At 36.8% G+C, this 13,708-nt stretch overlaps 1 protein-coding gene across 7 annotated transcripts; it reads right to left on the minus strand.

Annotated features, from left to right (window-relative positions):
• Positions 1-98: 98 nt before the first annotated feature.
• On the minus strand, positions 99-13,399 carry LOC110379369 (transcription initiation factor TFIID subunit 4). Of its 7 annotated transcripts, none has more exons than XM_049839516.2 (10): positions 12,386-13,396; positions 10,340-10,504; positions 9,613-9,771; positions 7,559-7,768; positions 6,846-6,986; positions 5,745-5,885; positions 3,752-4,095; positions 3,475-3,670; positions 2,604-2,942; positions 99-2,100 (listed from the first exon to the last, which is right to left on the minus strand). In XM_049839516.2, the coding sequence occupies exons 1-10, from the start codon at positions 13,229-13,231 to the stop codon at positions 1,972-1,974; spliced, it is 2,670 nt and encodes an 889-aa protein (XP_049695473.1). In that variant the 5' UTR covers positions 13,232-13,396; the 3' UTR covers positions 99-1,971. The 7 variants fall into 7 exon arrangements, with proteins under 7 accessions (XP_049695473.1, XP_049695469.1, XP_049695494.1 ...); XM_049839512.2 differs by having other exon boundaries at positions 3,752-4,098; XM_049839537.2 differs by having other exon boundaries at positions 3,752-4,098; positions 12,668-13,390.
• Between the last annotated feature and the right edge of the window lie 309 nt (positions 13,400-13,708).

Raw genomic sequence — 13,708 nt, forward strand, 5'->3', positions numbered from 1 at the left:
CTAGAGATGATACCATATTAAATTGATTAATAACTTCAAAGTCCCAACTATTGGGTCTGCTTCGTGGACAATGAAGTGGTTAAAATAAAACAAACAAATTAAAGTACAATATAAATATTATTTTATTCATTATTGTATTAAATAGAATTGATTTCTTTCGTGGTGAAATACCCGCCACGAGGTAACTAAAACTAATTTTATCACAAAAACTAAATCCCCACAAAATTTCAGCTAAAACGGTTCAGGCATTCTTGAGTTATAAACAGTGTAACTAACATGACTTTCTATTATATATTTATATATAATATATAGATTTTTCATAATTACAGCATCATGATAATCATTTGTATGTTAATTATAACATTGGTACGATTAGTCTTAACTTACATACTATATAACCAATAACTTAGTTACTATGTATGTATGGTGAAAATATTTTCTAATTAACTAAATACAGTTGTCACCCTTTGTTCACGGAAGAAAGCAGATGAACAATATTTAAAACTGTTTAATAAGATTTAACTAATAACATTAACATTATCACTAACACATGTATTATCATTATATTTCTGTTACATTAGTTAACATTATCTGACGATACAACAAATAATCTAAAAAATAACTAACTCAAGATACAGAACAAACAGTTCTATAGAATATTTTACTATTGTCTTATAGATATTCAGTATTACACCGTGACACTGCTGTCATCAAGTAGGTACGTAAAAAAAACAAATTAAATGGATAACCAAATTTTAAGTTGATCTGGGTATAACAATTCACTCCGAAATGAAATTTAACACTCAATTCACTCACTCTTAATTTTGTTAAAAGAAATCAATATTATACAATTCAATTATACTAATTTATAATTCTAAATTTATACAATTTTAAAAAATAAATATATTATTATACATTTTAAAATACTAAAATAAGCTGAATCTTTACACTATTTACAAAGCTTATAATTAATTAAGGAGGAATTATAGCGGAGGTGCCATGAGGCAGGCAGGTCAGGCGCCTTTTTTAGGTCAAGTAACATACGGTAGGCATGATCAGTTACAGTTTGAGTTCCTTTTCATATCAAAACCCATCTGTCAAATTATGAAACTAGCAAGTTACGTTGCTCGTCCCCAAACACCCTCATTTTGGTGCGCTACTTTCATAAAAAGAATAAAAATAAACAGCAGTAGCAAGGCTTACCATCAAACGTATAAAAAATGAAGGGAGAGACACATACATGCAAAATTCCCAAAATAGCTGCAAATGACCATAACTATACACTACTCAACCTACACGAACAGACAGACATACAACACAACAACACTACTGACTGACAAACACAGAAGATAAGAGACTGGAAGAAGAAGGTGCTGCACAGACAACACCTTCATGACCTAAAACAGTCACATATAGATAAAATATCATTCAACAAATGGCTCAAAATACATAATTTACTCCCAGAAACTAATTAAAAATAATTTTATTGCGATACAAGATCAGATCATCAACAATAAAAACTGCAGGAAGAACATGATAAAAGACCATAGAATGACAGTAGATAAAATAGCATGCAACAATTGGCTCAAAATACATAATTTATTCCATATTATAACATAATTTATTATGAAAATACTAATTAAAAACGTTGAGGGATAACTTTCTTAGGAGAGTTTGCGTTATGACATCTCCGCTGGTCCTTTTCTTCACCACGTAATTAATACTCAACTTTCGAAACCATATCTGGTTTGGATAGGATTTATATAAAAACCTGTACCCTTGTTTGCGCAAACATTTTTCACTTGCTTGCCAAATTCATGGAACGGAAGCAAACAACGTGGTGATGTGGTTGCACCACTACTCGTTCAGTAACGCTGATAGTTGTCATACATTTATGAATGATGTGCGCATTTACAAATGGATGATTCGCGGACGCGGCATTAGATTCAGTCGGTGACGAGCTCGGCAGCGCTATTTGAGGTAGCTCTTGTACAGCATGAGGGAGCGACTCGTGTCTCGTTCCTGTTCCATCAGGCAGATCATGTCGCGAAGGTTGATGCGCTTCAGCCTCGTTCGCAGAGCCATCTGACTGCGCCCAGACTGTGCAAAAAAAACATTCACATTTCATTTAAAACCGTAATAATACTGTAGCCTTCCTATTTATTGATTACATTTTAGATTCAAGTCAAAGATGACACAGATATGAGTTGACAATATTTTTTTATTAATATCAACATCAGATACTACAATTACTGATAACAGATATTTTATATTTATCAGCAAATTTACTAAGTTAAGTAAAGTGGCTAAAATAGTTAGGAAAAGGCTAGGCAGGTGATGATTTATCAACTAATTGCAAGAAGTAAAAAAATTGATTAACAAAATCTGACAATACTGCAAACGCAAGTTCTTATGTGTATTTATGTTACTTTTCAGTGCTAAAACTTCTTGAAAAAACATCAGTTATATAGCTACAACAGAATTAATAAATAAATGAATAAGCAATTGGCTAAATTTCATTTATGTATGTGAAATGGGTGTTCTAAGACGCAGATGCGGGTAGAAACGCGAAGGGTTAGTAAAGTAACAAAAGAAATACGTACGACTCCTGAGCTACTATTGTGTCCGGAGCCGTTAGAAATGGAGTCTCCTGATCCTCCGGGCATGTCGAGCCTCGCCTTCTTTCTAGGCCCGATGGCCTGCAGCGCCGTCAAGTTAGCCTCACGCTGCCTAAGCTCTTCCAACTCAGCTCTCTGCATCTCTTTCGCTTTGGCCTTCAGTTTGGCCTGCTCCGGGTCCTCATTTTTAGACCTAGACTTTGCAGCTCGTAATAGCATTTCTCTCTCAGAATCCTCGCGTCTTTTCTTATCGACACGATCCAGTTCTTCTAGGAATTTGAGCTGGCCTTTCACGTCTTGTGTCACTTCATAGCGGTTGTCAGTCTGTGGACATTGCAATCATTACATACAGTGTTCTTAAAAAAGCAAAAAACGCAGCATGTGTATGTGTGTGTCATTCGCTTCATAGTAAAATGCTCGCCTCAGCTAATCGAAAATAAAATGAACGATTCGATAAACTGACGGACAAAGTGGCATGAAATTAATGATCTACCTATTTAATATTGGTCCTATAGGACATAAGTCTCCCAAAAACGCTTTCAACATCCCAAAGTATTATATATAAATTAAAACTTAGTATTAAATTTATTTCGCTTATTGCATGGCATTGGGGACAAAAGGAGGATTGTCGGTCATGATGCTGCATGGTTTGTGTAATTTGACGGTAATAGATCCTAACAAATGTCTTGTTACCTAAGTTCATTTCTTAAAAAATAAAACAATCGCTAGGCAAAAAATGTTGTAGATTTTACAGAGAAAAAGACATTTATTAAAGTATATCATTGTATATAAAGTATATATTTAAGTAAATTAGCTTATTATGGAAGTGGTTCTATCAGACTAATTAACAAATTACCTTTATTATTAAATCAATTCTGTGTTGTGCGATCGTGGCAAGTTTCTCCACAATGGTCTTGAGCCTTTCTTGTACTGCATGGCTGATGATGTTGGCTACTTCTGGTGGCGATTCCTCCATGCCGTGCTTTGAAGTTATCGCTTTAATTCGCGCCTGCATCAAGCTTGTCGGTACTAAATATTCCTCCTTACATGACCTGTAAAATTATAGGGCATGTTATACCGCCGAAATCTCAAACTGCAAAGATGATCATGGGTAATGTATAATAGTATTTTACCGAATCTGGGTCCCGATCATTTCCGTGGAGCCGAGGATCCTCTGAGATTCCTCTGCCAAGTTGACGCCTCCCATAGCAGCCACATCGTTGATGTCATCGTCGCCCGCCATCTTGTCGTCAACAAACGGTTGCGAGAATTGTCCCGAAGACTTCTTCTCTTTGTCTTTGAGCAAGGATTTGCCGGGGGTGAGGACGGTGGAGAGCGCGGCGGAGGGCACAGACGAGCGCGGGAAGTTGGCCTTGCTGTTCACTGTCATCGCCTTGCCCACCTTGTTCACATTGATCTTCGTATGGAGAGGAATGTTCTGCAGCACGGCTATAGAGCCGCCAGGCTTCTGGGTCGGCTTCTGGTCCAAACGAGTATAGTTAGACATACTTATTTTTTATATTAAACGAACTGTTTGGTAACACTCATCAAATTACTCATCGATTTGCAAAAGTTCTCCCAATGAACCAGTTGATAAAATGTAATAAAATCGATAAGTTGGAGTGTTCATACCAAACAGGTAGTCGCAAGGAGGGCTAACTCCGAACTGACAGACATTTATAAAATTGGGACAATACTGAGGAGTTCGGGAAGGATTAATATTAAACACAAATATATTTACATACATCAAAATACAAGTCGACACGAGACAACTGTAACATAAAGTAGGCAGTCTTTATGAAATGCAATTCCTATGCAGTGTCTATGTAGTAGGAGGAAGAGAGGTCAAATAGATGCGAGTTTGTCGAGGTTGCAGAGATCAAATGCAGCAACTATAACATACTATGCACGCACATGCTGCAAAACGCACACAGCTGCCGCGTATACAGATCAGAAGAGCAATCGTTTCCTTAGATAATTTGACTAATTGGGTTTTAGTACATACTGAAGTGACTGTTAAATATTATTTACAGATCCTAGCCGAAGATAATAAAATTATCTCGTGTCATACTTTCCAGTACCCCTAGCCTGAAGACATATCTAAGAAGGGATGAAGCATATACATAATAATTTATCAAAAGTATCCTATTAAAGTGAATATTTTTAATTCCAAATACATGGCCCCGTTTGCTTCACCAACAGCTGTTTGTTGGTAATCCTATAATGACAGCAATAATATGTAGAATTGTTCGTGCTAGAGGTACTGAAACTGTCATGCAAAGAGAAATACAACATTCATGCATTTTTACTTTATGCGAAGAAGTACATTTAATGGAAGTAATAAGGTTACTTCCATAATCCGTGAGGGTTTTATCGCAAATTAACGAGTATCAAAGCATTAGGAGTGCACAGGAGACTTCTAAATATTATACATATACTGTATAAAACATCCCAAACCCGCTAGGGCTTTAACGATTGGAAAATCAATCAATCTTCAATATTAAAGTTTTTAATAGAAATCGTCATCCGATTTCAGTCTATAAATAATCAATAATAATAGGTAACATGTACCAATATTCGTGTATCCTTGTAATCAGAACATTTATAATCTTTTATCAAACAAAGTTTCTACGTTTGTCGAAAAAGAAGCATCTTAAAAAAAGTAGAATCCATTAAAGAAGGCTCTTACTTTTGTAATTAGAATGGAGATTAACAATTATTTGGACAAGGCCGAAAGTGACTATGTATAGATACTTTTTAATAAATACACATAATATATAACTATAGAAAAAATATTCCATCAAAGAATTAAGCTGGGATCAACGGATATAAAACAGTATGGATGTAGCGCACTATTGGTACGAAGACACGAAGCATGGGGCACACACTACGGAGGGCTGCCATCTTTGTATTTATCATTGCTTTACTTTATAACGTCTTGTCGTCTTGTATGACGGGGAAAGACTTGCAAGCTGGTTAACCAATCTGCATGAGTCGATTGCACTGTAGATGATTACATAACGTCACATGAACTATTTTGTGACGTAGAGGAAGAAATTGCTAATTCAAATAGCCGAATACAGTATTCGGTAGCAGATGGCAGCCCTTATGTTATGAGAAACAAACCTGCGCAGACGTAGAGGTAGACGGCGCAGGTACAACGTTAAGCGACTTTGTGGAGGTGACGAGGGGGCTCGCCAGTGTTAGAGGTAACACCGGCGGCAGGAGAGGCGTCAGAGTGGGGCTCGAGCTATCCTCGTCGCGCGGCTGACCCAACACCACCCAAATAACTTATTAGTTACACTCACACATGACAATACATCATCAACTAACCACCAGTAAGTACTTCAGCTCTAATCTAGTACAGTTTGAGTTCTGTGCAACTCCCATACCTGGGCTCATGTGGGCGACCCACTCGACATACTTCCAACATGCGTGCTTAGGTCATCCGGTTTCATGCTACTTTCAACTAGTACGGTTCCCGCTGTCATTTATAGTTATAGTTTGCATATAATATAGTTGCAGCAAGTATAGTTAATTTCAACATAAAATAAATTGGATTTAAAACAAATACATAAACCAAACAAGTTAGTTAACATCACATTCGATGTTAAAAATATAAATAAAAATTTAAAAATATTAACTACTGTGCTCCTAGCTATATTAACAGAAAGAGATACAGTTAAGGTTTTGAGTACGAAATCAGTAGTTTAATGGTCACTGCAGTTTTCTATGACTAAGTTAATTGTAATCAATTCATCACTTTTACCTTTAATGAATAATTTCTTTTACAATGTATTAGGGTTCATTACTTGCTAAATTCTTCAAAATCTAGTCAATCAAGTTTGAAAATTAAAAATATGTAGTCAAAGTGAGAAACAAAGGTTAGTAATAATTGTAGTAGTGATAAGAAAGAGGACTTAAGATTTAAGAGGACTTCAATTAGAAGCAACATTAGTGTTGATCTTTCCACCACCATCTATCACAAGACACTTCACATAAAACCACACTTAAAACCCGAAAGCAAGACTATTTACATTTCAATTGGGAAGCTGATTATATTCAACAAACCAAGCAGGTTGAATGTGTTACCAACTACATTCCTGCGAAGCCTTCTTTTGTTTATTACACTACTTTTAAAACAATAGCGGTCATTTTAGCCCCCCTGAGTGTTAGACAAGCATATTGCCCGTGTCTGCTTATAAGAATGGTGTATATATAACTTACCATCTGGATGTTGGAGGTAGCGATGACGGGTTGAGTTGGTGCTGGTATGGTTGAGAAGGCCACGTGCGGCGCTGGAGGGTTGATGCCTTCGATCACCAACTCCTTCGTCACAAGAGACTGACGGAGCAGCGGCAAACTTTTCTATAGCAGAAATAAAGTAAAATATTAATCGCATTATCTTGCTAAAAAAGGTTATTTTATCCTTCGCTAAATTATAGTATAGCAAGTTCAAGGTTAGGTCACAGGTTGTACTCATGACTGATAATGATTGTTTTAACCACTTAACGAAGTCTATTAGAAGCAAAATTAAAACCATCAATTCAATTAAACCAATGAAATAAATAAACAAAACCTATTCCCCTGTTCCGGGTATAGCCGGTTAGTTTCTAAGGTTTATCTATCTATGGGCCATTAATGCCTGAGAATAAAGTTTTAAATAAAACAAAAAGATTATAAGAATTCAAATATCCTTTCTATGTCTAAATTGTATCTGTAAGGCCTGATTTTATAAACAAATGTACTGTTATGAAGACAAATAAAGCTTAAATAAAAAAAAGAAATAAGGCCTGATTTCATTGGTTACCGATCAAGTGTAGTAGATAATTCTCTCTGCCAGATATTGCCAGCAGACCAGTGAAGCCAAAATTTCAGTATTATCAGATTTTGTCAGTAACCGGTGAAACTGGCCAGTAAAAGTAAAACTATATACAAACCTTCAGAAATCCAATGAGGCATGGTTGTGGGCTGGCGTTGAGTAGACGTTCAAGTCTATCACAGAACTCCTCGGGCTCGACCTGGGCATCAATCAGCTCCTGGATCAGGTTCCTCACATTCATCTCCACGGATGGTGGCTCCTTGCTGGACAAGTCCAGAAGATTTGCTAGGAAGTTCCGACATTTCTCTTTGGTATTGTCTGACGGTTTCTGTGGGAGAAAGAAATTTATTTTTTTAGAAAGCTTATGTGACAATAGAATATAAATGATGAAAGCAACTTGTTACTTTATAGTGGATTTAAGAACTTTTTGTGTCCCAAAATTTAAAAATGTTTGTGCTCGTTTCACTAGCGTTACTACTGATAGTAATCGTTTTTACTGTACTTCTGTCTCGACTTTTCTAAACTATCAATGATATGTTTTTTTTAAGTCTTTCAAGTTTCCATACCTATGTGCTTTCTTATTTATGTCCCTTTGAACTGTTCTAAGTAATTTACACAATCACTAGGGTTATGATTGCACCAGGGCGCTACATGAGTAAGAGGCGCCAATTATGAAGAGAGTAATGTTCGCAGTTATTAAATCAATTGAATCAATTCTATCACTGCCACACGCCGGCTGATACCCGAAAGCTGTATACATTGTTAGCATACAATCCCAAATAGTAGAAACTAGTAAATTATCACTACATAATAAAACAGTCAGCATAATCTCTCTATGTCAATTTTTTAAAATATAATTACCAGCATTTTCCAAGGACAGCCTACAATTTATAATGCCTTAATTCATCTTATTAATAAGATACTTGACTAGTCAATTTGCGTTGTAGATAGATATACGTAGCTGATATTTCAGTTCTCTATAAATAAACTTATCGATTTCAGTTTCGTTATACGCATGTTAAAAATGCAATGGATGACGTTCTATTGACCTTGATGTTATCACAATATCGGACCTCAATTATAAATATTAACACCATAAAAACTTAACATGCGTTCGGTTAAAAGAAAATTAATGAGGCTGTTATTTTTATTTATTTTTATATTCACGAACTGCGATTAATGCAATTCGTAACGTTGTTTTGTCTTGAAGTACGCATGCGCCCTGAGACCATGGAAATTAATTCAGTCAACAAGGTGTCATTTTGATTACGCTGATTATCACAACTTTTACACATAATTATCAAATTCTATAAATTATTGTTTAACCTTGCTCTGTTACTACATGGTGAAACGCCGCGTTTGCGTGATTATTGTCCATGGTTATTAATTATGATAATGGCATTCATGGGTTTAAAAATAGTAGTCACACATCAATACGAATACCGATCGTTAATTCTACCAGCGCTAGAAACAAGTACATAATTTAATCGGTCTGCGATTTGGACTTCTTCATTAAATTAATTTAACAATTGAAAAGTGAGTTAATGGTAACAAATGAAAAATTTCGATAAATCGATTTAAATGTGTTCTAAAGGACTTAAGGAAGAATAAAGAGTAATATAAACAAGAACAGGTGTCTATAGATTAACGAGCACGGGACGCGAGGGACCTTGACCCAGATTTCACAGATAGGAGCGGACCAGGGACGGCTTAGCACTCTAATATATTAGCCCACCTCACCCTCTTTTATTTATGACTTTCATTAGTACTAAGACTAAGATTTAATCGAATAACATGAATAGCACAAAGACAGTTATTCCTAAGAAATATAAACAAATAACATTTCTTCTTCTTTCTTGTAATAGATTATTATAATTAATTTAATAACTTTAGAAAGTAGATTGGTCCCTTTATGTGAGTATTATGAACATAGTTATACAAAAGTGTATATTTTTATTCGACAATGCTGGCATAAACTGGCAGTGATTTTGTTGTTTTTAAGTTTTGACGTTCTTAATTGGGCTGAACTGCCTTTCTGTGCAGCTTGTACAATGAAAGCTAGGTGAAGGGTTTTTGGCGAAGGCATCTGCCAGTGTAGTCAAGAGTCTGTAACTATTACTTCCACAGAAGTATGCTTAGATGCTATAGTATAAGTAACATGAAAAGACTTACAATATGTGTGGTGGTACTGGGCTGCTGCGGCGGAGTTGTAGACACCGTAACACTTGGCGCCGATGCGACCACAGGCGCAGCAATCGGCGGCGCCGGCATCTGTCCCGGAATGGGGCCAGGTGCCGCCACGCTTGTGGACACTGTGGCCACGCCAGGGTGCTGCGCGAACAAAGCCACGCCGTTAGAACACCACAGAGGCAATCTACTACCCATGCTAAGCAGGCCATCACTAATGCGCTCATTCTCAAGCAGTGGCAGGATAAGGATATAATAAGGATGTTTTAATGTTGGGCGCAAAACAATCGAATTTCCGTCGTAGTTTCCAAAATAGCTATATAAATCAACAAAAAAGTTAATTATCTACACAAAATTACATAGTCAAATGTATTACTCGAAAAAAAAGCATTTATCCAAGTAGCAAAACACGAAAGCAAGAAAAAAGGGTTGGTCGCGCGCGCTGTCAAGTTTGCGCCTAACACTAGAACTAAATAGTTTCTAGGTAATTAGTATTAGATTATACACAGTCATGAAATACCGATTAGATTCTTACCTTGTTAAAAACCTTAGAGCATGCACCTCCACCATATGTTATATGCATGAGTGAGACTGAAACTGGACAAAAATGCAAACACATCTCCTGTATGAGGAGGAACTAGAGTGAGTGCTGACCATTGTCCAATTAGTATGAGAGCGCGGGGTGAGTAGCGGAGTGGCTGTGCCTACTTACTGCCGGCACGGTCGACAGCCGGATGGTCTGAGCCTGCGGCGCCGTGAGAGTGCTGGCCGCGGGCGCGTGGCCCACCCTCAGCAGCTGGTATTGACCATTCTCAGTCTTTAACAACAAATGACCCTGCTGCCCCGGTTGAAGACTCTGCAGAGTTTGCAGCGTTATCTAAAAATGATAGCCTAGTTTCAATTCTATTGAACTCATCCAAGCCAGTTCAATTATTTCTTTGGTTAAGTACAAAAATTAGCTTTGCGTTTCCATAAATAAAATCTGAGAACATGATTCTAAAGCAGGTCATTTTTTAGATATAACAGTTTGTGGATTTAGTTCAAAATTTTGTAACAATGTATTTAACCCGAGTTTGGGAATCGCTGGAAATATAGGGTTAGCATGGTGGAAGCTTATGTATACCATGGTAATAACTAAAGTTAAAGCCCATTTAGCACAGTTAAATTACATGGCACACTTTCGGTACATTTAGACTTTTATTGTACAATCAAGCATTACTACTCAACGTCCCATTGCTCACATTAATCAAATACGATAGTAATTTTTTATGGAGCTAATGGAAAACTGAGACTTTCATATCACTGGCATAATATTACCACAAATATGACCATGAGGATCAAACATACTTGCTTGAGTTTAGTACTTTGAGGAACTGCAAGTACCTCGACTGATGAGTTTTTAGGGCCAATGATTGAATATATACATTGAAAATTTGGAAGACATTAATTGATTAATCCCAAGCTTAGAGTTATATTTGCTCATTCTGCAACAACAATTAATTGATCTCTGCAAGTGTACTTGTACTGGAATATTACCCATTAAATATTGGTTGACAACATAAATGTTTCCGAAAAATACTCATGTATTAACACTTTTGTTGGAAGGCATTTCCTTAGTTGTGAATGCACTTCAAAAATTATGACATTCATTTATACTTCTCCAATACGTGTCAACATTTACTCTATTTAGAATGAATGTACAAAAAGATATTATACAATTTTCTATATTCTTTCAAATTATCATAACTATAATCCTTTGAACTTTTGGGTTTATAGATGACTTTATTAAATAAGCACAGTTGCAGAGATATTGTCTCAGTTCAAATTTGCAGAGCATGAAAATAAGTACATCAATAGTTGAAGTTGAGTAAATGAAATTCAATCATCTATGCACTCAAGCTAAAACTTAATTTTGTGGATTCAAATGAAACCTTGGTGTTACAATCAAAACTGTTTACATACAGTTACTTTATACTGTGTTTATTATTAAGTGGATCAATTTAGTTAATTCAATAACCCAAATATCAAATACTATATTTTTTTCTATTTCAAAGAATATGGAAGTCCCACTTATTATGAAGATGAGATAACTGTGTAAAATGTCCAAATGAGTGCTGTTTTAAAGTGTTAACCTTCATTGACTCAACTATTGCAAACATATTTATTGACTGCCCATCATGCAACATGAGATGTATTATTAATCAATGTTATTGTGGTGTGTACTACGTTGACATGTGAAGTGTTTGTCAATGAGTGATGATGAGTAAACAACCAGCAACGCACTTTGTACAAGCCAAGAGCAGTGATTAGATTGCTGGTCATTTGAAATTTATTGATGTCAATTGAAAGTGAAGTATACAAAAATCATAGCCCAGAGTGACATATTGCTTTTTAGGCATTTTGTATTTAAAGCATGTGTTTGTACAGGACAGTGATAGTTAATAGTGCAAGTTGAGACTGACAGAACATTGCAACAGACATATAAACAAACCTGGTATAGCAGACGTGTCTATACTCTGTGACACAATTTACAGAACAATAAACATCAAGTGGTACTTACAGTGAATTAGGGTACAAACATCACAACAATCAGAATAGAGAGGATCTTAGGAGGTGAAGTCAGATTCACATCCCACATTGACAAGTGTGTTCCGTCAGCCTCAAAATGTCTGTACAAGAGTTACTGAATGAGCTTAGTTATTTAAATGTGAAGATACTGAGCAAAATGTCTTTACAGCTTAGACAGACTGAAACTTACTGGAGCAGTTGCTCTCGTACCAACAACTTGAGGCGTACCAATCACCACTCTGGGTGATACTGTCGCTACTGACTTCTGAGCAGCCACTGCGGGCGCTCCAGGTCTCATGTTTAATATTTGGACATTGGGGATGATAGTAGGCTGCGCGGAGCCTAGATTCTGTGTGGTCACTACAACGTTCTGCCCTCCAGGCTTGTTCAGTGTCATCACATTAGGTATTGAAGCAGGCATGCTAGAGTTCACAGTCATTGGGACAGTCACCATTCCAGGCTGCATACCCACTTGGCCAGTATTTGTGCCCTGCTTTATCACGAGTGGAGGCTGCATGGCGATAGTTTTGTTGCCTTGCTGGGGTAGCACGCCGCCTGTCGACACTGCGTGTAATATCTGGCTCTGCGATGGCCCGCTTGCCAAAGACTGAACTGGTAACGTCACGCTGCTGTGAGGGTTGCTCAGGTGTTGTGCTTGTGAGTATATCACCTTCAATGTCTCATTGGAAAGAGGAGCACCACCACTCAATGAAAGAGATGTAAATGTTGGTTGTGTTGATGCTTGCACATTATTAAACGATGCACTTGAGTTCGATACAATATTAGAATGAATACTGTTCACTATACCACCAGAATTTATTTGGTCCGTAACATATTTTTGTCCACTTATAATAGAGCCCGCGTTTGAAGTTATATTACAATTTTGAGACGGTATAACATTTACGAAACTGGTATGAGAGGATTGTGATGGAACGGGCGTGACTAACTGATTTTCTAATGACCCTACAATCGCGTTAACGGCGTTCTCATCAACGTTTGTGGACAAAGCTTGCTCTAAAAACTCGGCTGACGCCATTTTATACAAATCATCGGATATGGCTAGCGTTGGGAATAAACCGGATTAATCGGTAAACGTCGGTTTATCGATTACTATGTGTACCAACCTATCAAAATTATGTAAACATTCTTTATCTATGATTTACATTTACTGTTACGCACTCTGACTGATTCTATCTTGACGAGCAAGTAGACACTCGCAGTTAATAATATTTTGAGATCATGACAATATTATGAAATTTCCTGAAATAAAGTTTCAAATTGATACATTTGCCAATCATCGTCCTCCGAGCCTTTTTTGGATCGGATGCAGCTGAGCATCAGCGCAGCGTCTTACAAGGACCGACTGCCTATCTGACCTTCTCAACCTAGTTTTCCGGGCAACCCAATACCCCCAGTACTTGTTGTCAAACTTGCTGGCTTCTGACTACCTGTAACGACTGCCAAAAATATTCAATGACGGCCGCGACCTACAGTTTAATATGCCCTCCGAAAT

This window comes from Helicoverpa armigera, chromosome 1 (assembly GCF_030705265.1).
Source record: "Helicoverpa armigera isolate CAAS_96S chromosome 1, ASM3070526v1, whole genome shotgun sequence".
Classification (NCBI taxonomy): Eukaryota; Metazoa; Arthropoda; class Insecta; order Lepidoptera; family Noctuidae; genus Helicoverpa; species Helicoverpa armigera.